This window comes from Uloborus diversus, chromosome 6 (assembly GCF_026930045.1).
Source record: "Uloborus diversus isolate 005 chromosome 6, Udiv.v.3.1, whole genome shotgun sequence".
NCBI lineage: Eukaryota > Metazoa > Arthropoda > Arachnida > Araneae > Uloboridae > Uloborus > Uloborus diversus.
The window spans coordinates 137,180,419-137,199,581 of record NC_072736.1 but is presented as its reverse complement, the minus strand read 5'-3'; the positions used below and the strand labels follow the sequence as shown (position 1 = coordinate 137,199,581).

Genomic DNA, 19,163 nt, shown 5'->3' with positions numbered 1-19,163 from the left:
CCCTTTTTTCATTGCAAAGAAGTGTGAGCTTTTGGATGAAAAGTCATCTGAGGAAAGCCTCTCCTCAAAATTTTTCCAATGGACTTAAGTAAATAATATCAGACAAGTAATAATATTTCCAATATAGTTCTACAATAAACTCCAAAGTAAATTCTTTCCTCGGATTACTTTTCATCCAAAAGCTCGCCCTTCTTTGCATTGAAAAAAGGCTCCTTGTAATCCCGAAACACGTGTATGCAGTAATTTTCAATTTTTGTGCATTGAAACGTAGGTAGGTCATTCATTTAATTTTCAAACACAAAGGTATTTATCCGTTACCAAATAAATGTTTTATGATTGTGAACAAAAATTAATTATTACCCATCAATCCTTTGAAAAAGCTCTTGTGATGCCCCCCTTCCCTATTGTGAAATAAGCCCTTGCATTTCTTATGCAACAAAAAATAATTCATGATCTGGTCTTATTTTCTAGAAACACAGTAGTACAAAAGTCTAAATTGTTTTTTCTCTGTTTCGAATTAAATATTTTAGGTTTATTCTGTCGCATTTAATGGAAATTTTTCGAATATACGTGGTACATTTTTTTAAAGTATTCAATAAGAAAATAAAATCTTCATATTTACTCAATGAAAATTCCTTGTCTCATATATTTTTCATGTTAGAAATATCTAACAGTTTATGTTTTTCTTTTGTTTTGAAATTGCGAAAAGAAAAAATAAATACTTGCCGTTGAGAATTAATAATTTCTGTGCATTTAAAGGGGTTTTGCGTAATGTAAAATATTCATTATAAATTAAGTTTGAGGAACCTTATAAAACGTTGTTATTACGAAAAATGATTTTTGTTTTGACATTGTATTTAACAATTGTAATCATTTTACTACTCAAAGAACTGTAATCATTTTATTACTCAGAAAGCATTTTTATTTTATTCTTAAAGTAAAATTGGAAAAAAAGGAAGGTCTTTTCTTGATAAACCTGTAATCTGATTACGCATATTTTGTTTTAAATTGAAGGTTTTAGTTTATCAAATATATTCAATTTAAAAATTTCGTTCTACAATAGGCATATACTTTTATATCTTATCTTCTTTAGAAGTTTAGAAAAAACTTTATTAGTGTTTTTAAGTGTAGCCGATTTAAAATTAGTATTTATTAAAACTTATTATTTTTTTAAAAATCATTTACGACACTAATCTTTAGTTTTAAGAAGATTACTTTTTTGATGCAATAACCGTTAAACTTTGCTTGTTTGTTTTTAAGAATAAACAGCACCTTGAAACAACATTTGTAAAAACCTTATACCAAAATTAAAAAAAAATTCTTTTTGAAAACTTTCTATTTAATAAAATTTTTATTTTTGAACTATTTTAGTTATTAAAACTAAAACTAAAATTTATTAAACATGTTTTGTTACTTCTCTTAATTTCCTGGTGAATACAAGTTTACCAAAAAAAAAAGAAAGAAAAGAAACCCTTGTTATTTTCGTATCGTTAAGCTTAAGCCCTTTTTTTTATTTCTTTCAAAGCACTCCATGATCAAATCACAAATTTTTTTTCTATTATGGTTATTGTTTTTATATGAGTTTTGATTTAAGCTTTGATTCTTCTTTGGTTATCTTTACTTAATGCATCTACTAGTATCAAAACCAACTCAATCTATATTTAGAATTTTACAGGCTTGAGCTTTTTTTTTTAATTTAAAGAGAGAAAACGGATTTTTGACAGCAGTTTTCAATTAAATTGAGTTGGTTGCATTCCGAATTGCTTTGGAACCCGATAGTATCCACATAGAAAAATTAAATTTCTATAACAACTTTTGCAAAATCATGGACTGATCTGGTTTTGATACTAAATGTCTATTTTATTCTTAATTTTTTAAAATTATTATTATTATTATTTTATTATCATTATTTTTATTATTATTTTATTATTATTATTATTATTTTATTATTATTATTATTATTATTATTTTATTATCATTATTTTTATTATTATTTTATTATTATTATTATTATTTTATTATTTTATTATTATTATTATTATTATTATTTTATTATTATTATTATCATCATCATTATCGTCATTGTTATTTGATGTTTTCCCTATACATTTCGGTTATAAAATCATACGTCTAAGTACAGTTGAAACAACGAAGAACGCTTTAGGATAATCGAAGGTTAAATTCTTTTGAATTTTTAAGTAAACGCAACAGTATTTTTGATTATACCAAAAAAAAAAAAAACAATTTCCAAGAATAAAACAATAATGATTTTTTTCAACGTTTTTGTAGAACATTCTAAAAAATGTCTACTTAAGTGTATCTTGCTTTTCTTTAGAGTTGCCGTTAACATGCTTATACATTCTCTGCATCAGTCGACTTTCGACATTGAAGACGCTTCCTTTGTTTAACAATTTTATAAGTCGACTTAGTCACATTTTTCTGTATCGGTATGTTCGTCCTAGTTCATCAAACAGCGAGTAAATTAGAATATATCTAAGATTTGCAATAGGGGAACGAAAAACACAAAAATTTTAATGAAATAGATAAAATAATTTACTTTTCCTAAATAAAATACTTGGCAAAACAAAAACCTAATATTAAAAACTAATTCATAAGCGCTCCCAGAAAATGTTTCTCTAAAATCACTGAAATTTTCTTCTGAACTTGTAACATTTTATCTGTACTGATAATAAATTCAAGAAAGCCCCTGACAAAAGTTGACATTTATGACTAAGAACATATTTAATTCGCGAGAATGTTAGAAGAAGCTGTGGCTCTACTCTAGTATTCGAGTACTTCAGAGGATAAGAAAATGCTTCTAAAATATTTTTTCATTGTATGTTTTCCCAGAAAAGACTCATGAGATTTTCTGAATAATACTGCACTGCCCAGGTAGCAGAATTCTAACTGAAAACATAATGCATCTTACAAAATAATCCCTACAAACATCTGATATTAATGACCAATTGATGGATCCCTTAACAGTGACAAAAATGTTTTTCCTCAAATCAAAAAATTAAATCTTCTTCTGAATATGTGACATTTTGTCTATACTTATAATAAATTCAAGAAAGATCTTAACAAAAGTTGCCATTTATGGCTAAGAGCAGATTCAATTCGAGAAAAAGAAAGCTGTGGCTCTACTCAAGTATCTGAGCACTGAAGGAGGATAAGATAATGCTTCCGAAACATTTCTTCATTGAATGTTTTCCCAGAAAAGACTCATGAGATTTTTTTAAAAATGCGCTACTCTCCAGATACCGAAGTACTAACTGAAAACATTTTGTTCCTATCTTTCAAAATAATCCCTGTAAACATTCGTGAAACAATAAACAGTGACAAAAAATGTTTGCAAACCACTTAGTTAAAGTTTCATCTGAACATTTTGTCTATACTAATAACAAATTTAAGACCTTAACTAAAGTTGACATTTATGGCGAAGAACAGCTTCAATTCGAGAAGACCTTGAAGGAATCTGTGGCTCTGATACCGAAGTACTAACTGAAAACATAATGCCCCTAGCTTGCTAAATAATCCTTGTAAACATTCGTGAAACAATAAACAGTGACGAAAAATGTTTTTCTCAAACTACTCAATTAAAGTTTCATCTGAGCATTTTGTCTATACTAATAACAAATTTAAAACCTTAACTAAAGTTGACATTTATGGCGAAGAACAACTTCAATTCGAGAAGGCCTTGAAGGAATCTTTCTCTGCTTGAGTATCTGAGCACTAAAGAAGGATAAGAAAATACCTCCAAAATATTTCTTCATTGTGTTTTTTCCCAGAAAAGACTCGTGAGATTTTTTTGAAAAATGATCTACGCTCCGAATACCAGAATGTTAACTGAAAACAGAATGCACCCTAGCTTACATGATTAATCCTTAAACAATGGCAAAAATGGTTTCATTAATCCACTAAATTAAAGTTTCTTTTGAATATGTAACATTTTGTTGATACTTATAATAAATTCAAGAAAAATCTTTTCAAAAGTTGACATTTATGTCCAAGAGCAGATTCAATTCAAGAAAAATAAACCGGTGGCTCTACTGAAGTATCTGAGCACTGAAGGAGGATAAGATACTTCCAAAACATTTCTTCATTGAATGTTTTCCCAGAAAAGACTCATGAGATTTTTTAAAAAATGCTCTGCCCTCCAGATACCGAAGTACTAACTGAAAGCATAATGCTCCATCTTTCAAAATAATCCTTGTAAACATTCGTGAAACAATAAACAGTGACGAAAAATGTTTTTCTCAAACTACTCAATTAAAGTTTCATCTGAGCATTTTGTCTATACTAATAAAACAATTTATGACCTTAACTAAAGTTGACATTTATGGCCAATAGCAGCTTCAATTCGAGAAAGCCTTGAAGGAAACTGACTCTACTTGAGTATCTGAGCACTAAAGAAGGATTAAAAAAAATACCTCCAAAATATTTCTTCATTGTATGTTTTCCCAGAAAAGACTCATGTGATTTTTTGAAAAATGCTCTATGCTCCAAATACCAGAATGTTAACTGAAAACAGAATACACCCTCCTAGCTTACATGGTTAATCCTTAAACAATAGCAAAAATGGTTTCATTAATCCACTAAATTAAAGTTTCTTCTGAATTTGTAATATTTTGGATATACTAATAATAAATTCAAGAAAGGTCTTAACTAAAATTGACATAAATGGCCAAGAGTAGCTTCAATTCGAGAAAGTCTTGAAGGAAGCTGTGATTCTACTCGAGTATTTGAGCACTGAATGAGGACAAGAAAATACTTCCAAAACATTTCTTCATTGTATGTTTTCCCAGAAAAGACACATGAGATTTTTTGAAAAATGCTATACGCTCCAAATACTAGAATGTTAACTGAAAACAGAATGCACCCCAGCTTACACGATTAATTCTTAAACAGTGGCAAAAATGGTTTCATTAAACCTCTAAATTAAAGTTTCTTCTGAATTTGTAACATTTTGGATATACTAATAATAAATTCAAGAAAGACCTTAACTAAAATTGACATTAATTGCCAAGAGTAGCTTCAATTCGAGAAAGTCTTGAAAGAAGCTGTGGCTCTACTCGAGTATTTGAGCACTGAATGAGGACAAGAAAATACTTCCAAAACATTTCTTCATTGTATGTTTTCTCAGAAAAAGACTCATGAAATATTTGAAAAATGTTCTTCTTCCCAGAAACCAGAATGTTAATTGAAAACAGAATGCCCTCTATCATACAAAAGAATCCCTACAACATTCCCTTTCTGACGCTCTATTAAAAGGAATACGATCACCATCACGAAAAAGATAAAAATCAAAGGGATGTATTATTTTCTTAACAATATGGCGCGATGAAATATACACAAGCAATACAACAGCGGAAGCCAAAAATAATGATAATCAAGTACGTGTAGTAAGCAGTGGACATTTAATGGGGATGAAGGGGGAAACCAGTGCTGGGGGGGGGGTATAAATATGATTTATTTTTTATTTTTCATGACTGTCATATTCTAAGATAATGTAAATTCTCCTATTTGAATCAAAGTAGAAATATGATTAATATCTTTATCTATATTTTATCTGGCAGCGAAATGATGCTTGTGGAACTTTATTTTTAGTTGCGGTTGCGGTTTCGTAGCGGAATATAGTCCATGGGGAATGTTATTTGTTTGGAAAGGATAAATTATTCTCGAAATAGATAATAATTTATTTTTGAATATCAAAGAGCTTTATTATTTTTTGCTTAGTTTTTTTTCATTAACTTAATTAAAAGACGTCTCTTATGAAATAGTTCGTATTGTTATATTTTTAATTGAATAGTATGATAATAATGCGAAAAAGTGTTTGTTATTTAATGCTGAAGAAATCTCTGGTGATTTTTAATTTAAAGGAATGAGATGTGAAATTTACATTAATGATTGTTATCTTTAAGAATGTCGTTTATCAGAATTCTCTACTTTGGAACGCGTGTTTTTATTAATACTGGGAAAAGTTATTACATAATGTATTTAAGAATATTTAGTGGAATCAAATGATGCTATTTGAAAATAATAATAACAGTAAAATGTTTCTCTACTGAAACGTTGAATTTTGTTTTGATAAAGATTTTTTCCCCTTGTGCCAAATACGAAAGTCTTCCTTTTAGTTAACATCCATTTTTTAGCGCTTCAATACTACTTTGTTTGAAATGACTTGCAATATAACATTTATATGCTTGCGGTTTTCCCTTATTTTCAGTTCCGTTAAATTTTTAACTTACCTACATTTGAAGCTATTCCGAAGCATCCACGTGAAAATTTAATTTTGTTTGGTTGTAAGTTGTGTTAAATTTTTCAGTTTTGCTCTATTTGAAATACGAAGGTATCGTCTGCGAGAAAATATTCATTCTGAATCTTTTTCACTTTTCATGAATTCTCCATCTTGATGAATTTGTAGGCGAGTTCATTACATAACCGAATAGAAATGTTACTTCCATGTATTTTTTTTCGCTCTAGCTATTTTTTTCATTTTTCTGCGACCTATAATTGACTGACTAAACAACTAAACATCTAGGTTTGCTCGTTTTGGTATATGCATTGTTGGTTGCTGGAACTAAATGTATTTTCCAGTAACCATCTTCGCTAAAATTAATTTCTCCGGATAACGTTCTTCACTAAAATTTATCACCAGTGCGGTTTTCAGTCATTTTTCATTATGAATCTTTTTCAGTTTTCATAAACTCTCCTTCTTGATGAATTTGTAGGTGAGTTCAAAACATAGCCGAGCAGAAATGTTACTTTGATGTTTTTTAAAAAACATTTTCAGCCTAGCTGTTTTTTGATTTTTCTAGAAACTATATCTGACTGGCTAAACAACTGAACAACTAAAGTTTACTAGTTTTTGGTATACATCATTGCTTGTCGAAACTATATCTATTCTCTAGTAACCGTCTTCGCTAAAATTAATTTCTCCTGTTAACGTTCTTCACTCAAATACTGTGGTTTTCAATCATTTCCGCTATAATGTTCTATGAATTTAACCATTGTTTTTACCATTTTATTTTAATTCGCTTCATGTAGTAATTTTTGCTAAAAGTAAAAATTAGAAAACATGCGAAGTAATCGTCTGCGAGAAAATATTTATTCTGAATCTTTTCCAGTTTTCATAAATTCTCCATCTTGATGAATTTTTAGGTGAGTTTATTATACAGTGGCTCCCAAAAGTGTTCGTACACTTGGAAATTTTTAGTAAAACCAAAATAACGCGAAACTGAATTCGTATATGAAGTCCAATATTTTTTCACAACATTCCTATGTCATTCTAAATACAACCCAGTAGTTTTTTCAAAATATAGACGGATCTTTTTGGAATGTGTCAAAAAACGAAGAGACAGAGAAATAACACGCCACAAAAGTCATCGTACACTCAAATATTTTCGAATAAATTCATGGTTAAAATTATCATATGCCGTTTATTTATTATTTTTGCATTGTGTTGACACTTAAAATTCATTTGGCTTTATTTTTTTGTTTATTTATTAATATTGTGCTTATTACTTTAAAATGACTGGTATTCGTTAAAAACAACAAACAACTTTCGAAATTTGATTTTTTCCTCACGATAGCGGTAAATTGGTTTTAAATGTCTGAAAATTTGATAATTTATACCATTCCATAGTAAAGTGCTAGATAAAATGCTTTAAAGAAAAGACTCGGACCGAAAACAAGGTAAGTAGAGGTCAATTGGCAAAGTTAACATAGCGTGATCGGAGATTTCAAGTTAAAAAAATTACGAACAATACACATTTGAGTGCTGTAAATGTTTCTGCTGAGTTAAATGAAAAATTTTACATTTAATTTTCATCTAAAATTGTTCACCAAGTTCTCTGATTAGCTAGATTAAATGGGACCTCTTCCCGCAGAAATTTTCTCGGTCGTGCGAAATACAGAAAGCTTAAGCTTTTCGTCGCAAAAATCAATGATTAATAAGCTCAAAACGTTTTACAATTACGTCTTACTTACAGATAAAAATGAATTCAACATTTTTGGTTAAATTATTGTATAACTGTAAGTAGAAGAAAAAATTTGGAACTTAATCTTAAGAACTTAGTTGGATCAGTTAATCATGACGGTGGAGGTGTTATAGTGTGAGGGTGCATATCAGCATCAGGACTTGTAGTTTGAAATTTTTTGATGAAATGATGAATTATGCCGTTTCTTTAAATATTTTAAAACCAAATTTTGAACTCTTAGCCAAAAATTTGGTTATTGGAAACAACTTTGTTTTTTATCAAGATAACGATAAGAAGCACACGGTTTTCAAAGTTTGCGTCCAGTGCCTCGAAAATTATCCTAAAGTTTAGAAAATACCCCCCTCAATCTCCAGATTTGAACTTAATGTTCCATACTAGAGATATCTGGAGGCCAAATTACGAAAATGCGGCTTTGAAACGAAAATAGAGCTAGAAACAGTAAGACTGGAAGTGTGGTTGAGCACTTTCTCAGATTTTACGCAAAAAAAAAATAAATAAATAAATAAATTTATTCCCAGACGTTTAAAAGGTGTTGTTGATACTGCATGATATTCTACTAAATAATAACTTAATAAAATGTTAGATTATTCAATAATATATAGACATTTTTTAAAGTGTACAAAGACTTTTGTGAGATAAAATTTCCGGCACTTTTTGGTTTTTGATTTAAAAAAAAATAAGTTTCAATATTTTTTAATAACTTTTCACGTAGTTTTGTTAAAAAATGAACATAGATCTTATAATTAAATACCTATTCCGAAATATTAATTCTAACCAACGGATAGGGGCCAATATCGCTGAAAGTCGTAGGTGTACGAACGCTTTTGGGAGCCACCGTATAACCGAATAGAAATGTTATTTCGATAGATTTTTTAAAAAATTCTAGCTATTTTTTCAGTTTTCTAGGAAGACAGTTCTGTTTTAAGTTTTCTCGTTTTAGGGCATTGTTGGTTGCTGAAACTAATGTATTCTATAGTAACCTTCTTTACTAAAATTAATTTCTCCTGTTTACTTTCTTCACTAAGATTTATCACCACTGCGGCTTTCAGTCATTTCCGCTATAATGTTCTATGAATTCAACTATTGTTTTTACCGCTTTGGTTATAAATCGTTTCATGTAGCGATTTTTGCTGAAAATAAAAACCGAATCAGTTAATTTTGTTGGACAATTATACCTTGCTATTCTTCAACTTTGTTACTTCCATTATAATGGTTTTTCTTTTCAAACTTAGATTTGAAATCATTTCAAAGCTGCTCAAAATGTAGTTCACTAACAGCCAATTGCATGAAAAAGCTTTAATTTGTATTTTGTGTTTCAAAATTTCTCTTTTGATAGCTGCACAATTTTAAATTTTATTATTTTTACACAGGGTCCGCCTCCAGCCGCCGGTCAACCTTTTAAGTTTACTGTTGCAGAAACGTGTGACAGAATCAAAGAGGAATTTTCTTTCTTGCAAGCACAATATCACAGGTGAGTTAATATTTTCATGATATATGCACTAAAAACTTCCGAAACACGTACTCTAACGACCAGGGCCTGATTATCGCACAGGCCGCCTGGATCTGAAGCCCATTTTCCTAAGGAGCCCTAAATGACTTACAAAATAATGCGTAGCATTACAACAATACGAAAAATACGCACATTTTAAGAATAATAGTTGAAAAATAATGACTTGTTAATTGGAAAAAAAACTTTCTTTTTGGAGAATTTTTATTTATATTTTATTTATATTTTGTGCCCAACAATTATTCTGCTCATACTAAATGTAATGATTCCTTTGAATTTTAAACGTGGAACTATTATTGAGTTAATATTTTCAGGATAGATGCACTAAAAGATACAAAACATGTATGCAAACTTCTGTCTTAATTTATATTTTCTGCCCACAATTATTCTGCTCATATTAAATGTAACGATTCCTTTGCATTGTTAGCCATGGAATTATTTTTGAGTTAATATTTTCAAGATAGATACACTAAAAACTGCTAAAACATGTATTTTAACAATTGTTTTAATTTGGTGTACCCAACTTTTTGCTGACAAGAAATTTCCTTCCCCCCTGTTTTTCAGTTTCAACCTTACCTTTTGATATGCAGGGGTTGTCCGTAAAGTAAGCTTCCCTATTTCCCACGAGCGCGCGTAATCTGGCAACCCTAGCGGGTAGCTTGGTCTCTCCCCTCCACATGCCCATTCTGTTGAACCCGCTGAACCCTTTAGTGTGGTTTTGGCAGCCATTAAGAATGGAGCTCCCGATTTCTTCTCTCCCGAAATGTGATCAGTGATACGTTTTTTGACAAGAATCAGAGAAGGGGCATGCTGACGAAAGGAGTCTGTTTTCATCAGGACAATGCTCGTCCGTACACAGCCTGTGTAACCCCCTCGCTCATTACGGATTTCGGATGGGTGAAAGTTCTCCCTACAGCCCGGACCTGACCCCAAGCGATTATCATTTCTTCCCTGGTTTGAAAAAATATCTAGGTGGTACGTAACCGGGGAAAAGCTGAAAGAAGAGGTTCTGAGTTACCTTCGCAGCGCGGCAGGAAACTTCTACAACGAAGGCATAAAAAAGATGGTTACCCGGATCAAAAAGTGCATCGATGGTCAATGGGGACTACGTTGAAAAATATTTAAAAGTCCAAGCTTTCCAATGATGCATTACTCCATAAAAGTAAATTTTTTTTTCATTGTGAAAAAAAATAGGGAAACTTATTTTACGGACAACAATCGTATTTAAGGGGGGAGGACATTTTAAATGTCGGCGAAAAGAAAGGTAAACCCTTAATTTATGGCCGTTGCCCAACAATGAATCGACTCATATAAATGTAATGATTCCTTTGTACTGTTAACGGTGGTATTACTGTTGAGATAATATCTTCAAAATAGGTACACTAAAAACTGCAGAAACATGTATTCTAAATGCTTTCTTAATTAATGTTCATTGTCCTACAATTAAACTAAATGTAATGATTTCTTTTTGGAGCAGCGTTGAACAAAATGTAGAATTTTGAAGTGTTTGTTAAGAACTCTTTTGTTAAAAACTAATCCTTTGTTCCTTGTAGCCCTGAAACTCGCATTTTTTCCTCCTAACTTTATGGTTGATTAACACATTTCGTTTACATTCACTGAAAGGACATTCATAAATAGTGCGAGATTATTTAGACTCTGAGAAAAATAACGTATTGAGAACATTTAACACTATTTGGGAATATAGTATCGTTGGGCAAATTATGGAATGCTGAAATTATGTTCAAATAATTTAACAACATTTCAAACTATTTGAGTATAAAAATGTTTGACAAATTGCAAAGCGAATCTCTGAAACAATATGTAAACATCATTTGAGGATATTGAGTGACCGAAACATATTTTTGGGATTATAAAACGATATCAATCGTACTGTATTGAATATTTTAAAATTATTTATTAAAAAAAAATAAACTTCCCCAATGCAAATATTTCTATGGGTATTATTAATTATAAGGGTTACAAGAAATAACTTGGACACAAATGATGCATTATAATTTTAATGCTAATGAAAGTATTACTACCAAACTTCGAAATAAGTAAGCAAACATAATTTCGTCTAATATATTTACAAATTTTCAAAGTTGTATCCTTCAGCCTTAATACAGAACTTTAAACGTGTCCCAAGTTTTCGGTTGTGGGCCTCAGCTCACTGATATTTTATCCCATCCCTTGCATAAGGATTTCTTTACATATGCCAAAGTTTTATGAGGTTTAGCACACATCCTTGTGTCCAAGACTATCTTGTGTTGTTGAACGGCGTCAACGACCCCAATCTGTAATGGATTGGGGTGGGATATGTGCTAGTGGGAAAACACCAATTGTTTTTGTTGATCAAGTGATAAAGATGAATCAAGAAACACATCGAAACTCATTTTGGAGGAATTTGTCTTACCTTGATCGCAAAAGTTCTTTGGAAACAGAAGATGGACCTTCCAACAGGATTTTGCGCCTGCCCACAGACCTAAAGACACTCAAGATTGGTGCAAGACACATTTTCCGAACTTCATCGGAGCTCAAGAATGCCCATCGTATTCTCCAGATTTGAAACCATAGGATTATTCTGTTTGGTACATCTTGGAGATAAGGGTGTATGCTAAACCTCATAGAAATTTGGCATGCCTAAAGAAATCTTTATGCAAGGAATGGGATAAAATATCAGTAAGTGAGTTGCGGCTCATAGCGGAAAATTTTGTGGCACGTTTAAAGCTCTTTATTAAGACTAAAGGTAGCGACTTTGAAAATCTGTGAATATATTAGACGAAATAATGTATTCATATTTATTTTGAAAATTGGTCGTAATATTTTGATTAGCATTAAAAATATACATAATGTACCATGTGTGTCCAAGTTATTTCTTGTCACCCTGGATAATGTGTATTTATAAAAATTTTTATCAGTTTTGTATGAATAACAGATCTTAATCAATGTTTTATACATTTTTAAACATTAATATCAGCTTTTTTCTGCACTTACAGCCATTTATGATCAAGAAATCGCGGATTTGATTTAGCATAATCATTTTATTTATGTACTCAACGTCGTGTTTAATGCATTTTAGTATTTTTTGTATTCATATAAGACAAAACTAAGCAGCAATGAAAACGTGTTCTACTTCGGTATTTGAATCAAATCGTTCTTCGCGATGTAAGAATGTATAAACATTCAAGACTATTTCTAATTGAGTGCATAATTAAGAGCTAGACTTATAAATTATTTAATTTAAAATACCGTTATAAATAAATGAAATATTGTTTGTAGTATTTAAAGAAATGCTTGATTAGGTCATGCTGGAGCATTGCATAAAATGTGATGAATGTGCTCTTATTAAGTACTGAATAGATGAGTATTTCTGAATACATAGTTTAAGTTAGAGGAGACATGATATGTTACCTAGGTAACACTCAAATTTTATTAAAATGCTTTAAATATAATATTATTTTTTTAAATTTCATTATAGGTCATCGACTAATTATGATTCCATATCCTGAGTTAATCACCAACAGAAAACCGCCGATAAATATTTTAAAAATATTTCTAATTTTTTAATTATTGGACAAAATAATATATTTAAGTGTATTTTGATAGGAGCCTGCGTTGCAAAACATTTCTTCACTTGCTAAAGTCTATGTGTAAACAAATCGGCATATATTCACTATTTATATGTGCGAGAAAAAAGCCCAGTCGCCGTGAAGAAGCTCTGCTATGTATTTGGATAAATATCGAATATTATCACAAGAGAGGTTTCAGCTTTTTATGTTTCCGGTTTTTCCATTTTCTGTGGAAAACGGTGTTCTGCCCAAGGCAGCAGATTTTACTAGGCGCCATTTAAGCACTCATGCCAGCTGGATGGATAAAAGTGCCTAAGAGATTTATGATACATTTGACTAAACAACATTTACTAAGAATGATTGAATAATCTGAAATAATCCTCTCGAAGAAAACGTCCAAAAATCATTAAACACCCGAAGCATAGCTTTTTTAATGATTTTTAGTAAGTTATTCTTAGTGTATAATTTTGGCTATCAAGTCGTATTTAATGCAGGGGTGCCCACACCCCGTAAGAGCAAGGTCGCACCCCCTGAAGATCGCAAAGACCCCCCCCCCCCAAAAAAAGCAAGAGCCCTTCACAATCAAATAAGAAGAATACCTTTCAAAACAACCCCACCCCCTAAAAATTTCAATGGCACAGTCTGCGTCATGATTCCCCCCCCCCCATAGGTGGGTACCTCTGGTTAATGATTGACATACACATGATTGACAAAATTCAAAAAACAAAGTAATACACTTTGGCAAGACCTAGGAAGCATATACTTCCTCCTCAAATATATGTATCCACAGATCGTCATATATTCCCTATTTATGTGTGCGTAAAAAGAGGCACAGTCGTCGTGTTCTTGGTGATTAATTTAGGCTATCAAGTCATACGTAGTGATTGACCTGCTATGACGAAACTCAAAAAACACAGTAATACATTCAAAGCATTTTGACGAGACCTAGGCAGCATATCATTCCTCCTCAAATCTATGTATTCACAAATCGTCATATATTCCCTATTTATATGTGCGTAAAAAAAGGCACAGTCGTCTTCGTGTGGAAGCTCTGCTATGTATTTGTACAAATATCTAACGTTATCACAAGAGAGATTTGAGCTTTATATGTTTCCGGTTTTTCAATTTTCTCTGGAGAACGGTATATGCCCATGGCAGAGGATTTTGCAGAAAGCCATCAAAGAATTCTTGTCAGTTGTTTCGCGTGAAGGAAATGGAGATGAAAGAAAAATGTTTCAGAAGACGTCTTCGGCCAATAACGGTTTTAAATTCCGCTGAAGCAAAACGTCGCAAGAGGGAATGAGAAAATGAAGAAAACAAAAATGAAAATAAATAAAAGTGTTTTGCTGTAGAGTTTTAGAGTGGAATTGAAATGGTTTGATATTAAGTTCCATCGAAGAAAACAAGATCCCTGACTCCAATTGCTAGACTCTGTGTCAAAATCCTCCTACATCTTGTTCTTTTTTATTTCAGATTTTTGTACAGATTTAGAATCTTTCTTGTCACTTGAAAGAGGATGACAAAATTATATTCTTTCTTATATTTGGTCCTATTTTCTGTCATAGCAACATCCAAAAACGTTTTAGAAACACTAACTCTCGTTTGTACATTAATACTTAAAATATTGCTGAAATCAAAACATGCTTCTCTACTCGGAAAACTAAAAATGTATTCCACTCTTTTCGCTTTTTCTTGTTACAATTATAATTTATTTTGACAGCAAGGAATTTATTTGAAATCTCAATGCTTGCAGTTTGCTTTGCGTTGTTTACACAAATATCATTGTTTAATTGCAGCAATTTTACTAGGTCTTTATTTTATTTATTTTTTTTAACGTCATTATATTTAACTCTCTTTATTATTTCCTTTAATCGTAACGCAAAAAAATTTCACTTTCAAAAAACAGTTGATAGCTGGAAATGAGAATAATTTTTTTTTAATATAAGAAGCATAATATACAATTAAGATTTTTCTAAATCGTTATTAAGCTCAGAAAATGTTTTGTGAACTATTTCAGCTAAAATAACTATCTGACACTACTGGATTAATTATTCTTATTTATGAAGAAAACTATACTGAGATTAAAATATTTTAACCATACAAGATATCGAAATCGAATACGCACTAGGAAGCATGACGGATCAAATAAATATGGGCGGATTAAACAACATTAATTTTGTTTAAACAAAGGAACAGACCTTAAGAAAGTACATAGATTTGAATACAGATCCACTAGAAACTTCTGTTTTGATTCTGAGGAGATTCTGACAAATTCCGAATATTAAAAGGACTCGGCTTTACAGAGTTTTTTTCGTATTTATTAGTTTAGTTTGTTAGTTATTTAGTTGTTAAAATGAATGGAAGTAGTCTCAAGAAGAAGACACGTCCATTTAAGTACAGGATCCATTTGGATCTTCGCCAGTTCAATTCCCTCCCCCCTGATTTGGTTCTGGAGAGGAGTATGCTGTGCAGATTAATTTAACATCTATTTATTTAGTTTATTTGTTGTGCAAATGAATGGAAGTAGCCTCAAGAATGAAATATATTTGAGTACAGAATCAGCCATCTTAGCCACCAAATCCCCCCAGCCATCTTAGCCACTTCATTCCCCCCCCCCCCCCCGAGTATGTTCTGGCAGGTTCCGAATCCTAAATAAGGGTCTGCTGTATACAGATTCTTTCAGTGTTTATTTATTTAGCTTATTAATTATTTAGTTGTTCAAATGAATGGAAGTATCCTCAAAAAGAAAATTCGTTTGAATACAGAATCAGCCATCTTAGCCACTTCATTTTTTTCCCGCTGAGTAGCCTCAAGAAAAAGACACAGCCACTTGGATACAGGATCCATCTGGATCATCGCCAGTTCAATTCCCTCCCCGCTGATTGGGTTCTGGCAGGTTCCGAATCGTAAAGGGGAAATGCTGTGAGATTCATTCGATATTTATTTATTTAGTTAATTTGTTGTTCAAATGAATGAAAGTAGCCTCAAGAAGAAGATACGTTTGAATACAGAATCAACCATCTTCGCCACTTCATTTTCCCTCAGAGTGTGTTTTAGCAGATTCGGAATCCTAAATAGGGGTCTGCTGTACAGATTTGGATACATAGCCATTTTGCCTCTTAAAAATTCAAGCTTTTTCCAGATTTATTCTGATATGTTCTGCATCTTGAAAGGAATTTGCTGTGCAAATTAGTTCAATAGTTGTTTATTTAATTTATGGCTGCATACGAATGGCAGTGGCGTTAAGAGGATTTACACATTTGGATGCTAATGTCAGCTACTTAACACTTCAATTTTGCTCTGAGTAGATTCTGACATGTTCCAAGTCTTAAAGCAGATCTGCTGATCAGAATCATTTTTGTACTGCAATAATTTCATTTTATGTTGAACGGTACTATCTCATTATCTTCATTCATTTTGCAGGGTTATGGATTATGAAATAGTCTTCTGTTTCCAAATAAAAACATCTGACCCTAAAGATTCTTTGTCAAATTCATCCATGAAAAGCATGCTTTGTGGACTGATATCGCGAGAACGATAGCTTTGAAGTTTTCATCTTCCACAAATCTTTTCAAACAGTTTTTTGTACGTGAACGAGAAAATTATATTCAAAAACAATATCCTGTAAAGCAAACCGTGTCTGAACAATCGTATGACGCATGATTTTCTAGAACATTTTCACAATCGACCACATTTTAAACCAACTTTTTAGGCTTGTAATGGCAGTTAAAAAAATAGTGCGTATTATACAACAGATAAGTGCTTTTAGAACGTCATAGCGACCATAAATACTGATTTATTTTAGAAGTACAATGCTCGCTTGTATTAATCAGTGTTTTATATTTTACGTTCTTTGCGCTATTGTGATCGTTGTTTCCCGTTCCTCAGGGGCACATAAGATTTGGAAGTATGAATCGTAAGCATTCTTATGCAGCTCATTTTCGCTTTTTATACGTTTGAATAAACAAGATTAAAACAAGATTGTCTTAAACAAGATTGTCTAAATTCACATTTAACTTTTACGCTCTATGGTGTGATAAATTTTCTGGGGTTAATAGCCGCTTTAATATTTCTTTGTGGGCTTCAGTTTTTTTTTTCTTTTTTACTTCTTTAACAGTACGGCACAAGTTGAAGAAACTGGAGAGTTACGTTGTTAATGTACCATCTATATTAACATATTTTAAAATTATGAAGAATTTCGAATTTTATTTAGTTAGATTAAGAATTGAATGCGTAAAAAATATTTTATAAAAAAATAGTTTTTAATTTTGAATTTTAATATAATGCAGCGCGTCCTCCATGTGAAGCACAAAGAAGCCAAGGGATGTGTGACAAAAGAAAAAAAAGGATTTTGCTGTTATAAGTAATAGGAGAAAATCTTATCACATCCATTTTGATACAAATTATAATAATAATAAGGTGCTGCTATACAACATAATTTTAAAAACGTTTCAATGAAAAACTACCAACGTTATACGCGTTTTTCTCAAAAATTTAAAAGGTCCATTCACATGCAGCACTTTTGCTTTTCACTACCTCAATTCTACGCGATAAATACCAAAATATATAACAAAATGTTTTTTTCTTTTTTTCTCTCCTCTTTTTTAAAACTACGAGTATAAGTCACTAAGTTATTTTTTTTAAAAAAGGATTTTACTTGCATAAGTGGTAGGAGAAACTCTTATCACATCTGTTTTGACGCAAAATATAGTAATAATAACCTTGTCAGGTTCTGCTATACAGCATGATTTAGAAACATTTTTCAATAAAAATCTTCGTATGGTATGAACTTTGCGCGTTTGACTCAAAACTTAAAAAAGTTCACACACCTTTGCCTCTCACTACCTCAATTCTAGTAATATGCAATAAATATCACGTACCAAAAAGTTCTACAGCTCCTTCTCTCTTTTTTAAACTATGAGGTAATTCATGAAGTCACAACAGATGATAAATAAATAATTTATCATGATAACCTTTTGCAAAGTTTTTATTTTTCTGCATAATGTTCAGCAACGCTGATATCCTTATCCGAGACTTCGAATAACTCTCATCCATGGTTGGATTTCACGTTGAACTTTGTCGGTCGTCATCTGTAAATTATTTGCCTTGAAGATGTTATTTCATTGGACCCAACAGATAGAAATCACTTGAGGACAAGTCTGGGTTGTATGATGGAAGTTGTTGTACTTTGAATGCCTGGAGATTATGTCGAAAAATAAAAATTGTTTCCATATGATTATCATGGTAAATTATTTCTTATTAACTTTGGTGACATACTAACTGACATTTCCCCTTAAATTCCAAAGCCCTGTTTTTGAAAACAAAAAATGATAACGTTGGTTAGTAAGTTTATAAGTACGAAGAAAGTGTTGCTGTTACAGTGAAATCCCGTTACAGCAAATACCAATACAACGAAACATCCGTTTCAACAAAATACATTTTCAGTCCCCCATTTAATTTTCATTACAGTGCTTAAAATCCATAACAATGAAATTCAAGTTCATATGAACAAATTTGCAGTCCCTTGAATTTTGCTGCAACGGGATTCTGCTACATTTCATTTCCTCTAGTAGTTTTGTATGTGAATACTTTTGTGTCGATTCACAAGTGCTACTTATTACGGACGTTTAGTTTGTTACCACTAGTTGTAGTTGACTCAACTTTCGATACAGTTTCAGATCGTGAGTATCAGGTGAAGAAAGTATCATTCTCCTCTTTCAGACTCTTTGGAAATTACCTCCAACCACATTTAAATAACATCTGAACTGTGGTATGACGTCAGTACGTCAGAGGTTCTGGTGTTTAGATCGAGCCAGAGGGAAAAGGTAACGATAGAGAAGGGGAAGGCCTTTAAACGATTCCCTGTTATCGATCCGTCTCCCATTTAAAACGCTTAAAAAGAGCCATTTTGTCGGAAGCCGTTTCTCTTTAAGTCAATACTCTTATTGTTATCGGAAGCTAATTATATTTCTCCTGCTTTGCCTGCAGGGGTGGGGGGAGATTTTTGCTCGTTGGCGCTTAATTAACGCGAACTAGATCTGCAAGCAAAGGCCTATCCGTTCGTTTGAGTTCTTGGGGAACATCTCT

The 19,163-nt window shown here is 31.6% G+C and overlaps 1 protein-coding gene across 1 annotated transcript in view; it reads left to right on the top strand.

The window, feature by feature from the left end:
- Positions 1–19,163, top strand: part of LOC129223803 (protein groucho-like) — a 331,565-nt gene that overhangs the window by 14,143 nt on the left and 298,259 nt on the right. Inside the window, exon 2 of the mRNA XM_054858158.1 lies at positions 9,371–9,471. Within this exon, the coding sequence (XP_054714133.1) occupies positions 9,371–9,471 (101 nt within the window). The remainder of the gene's footprint in view (positions 1–9,370; positions 9,472–19,163) is intronic.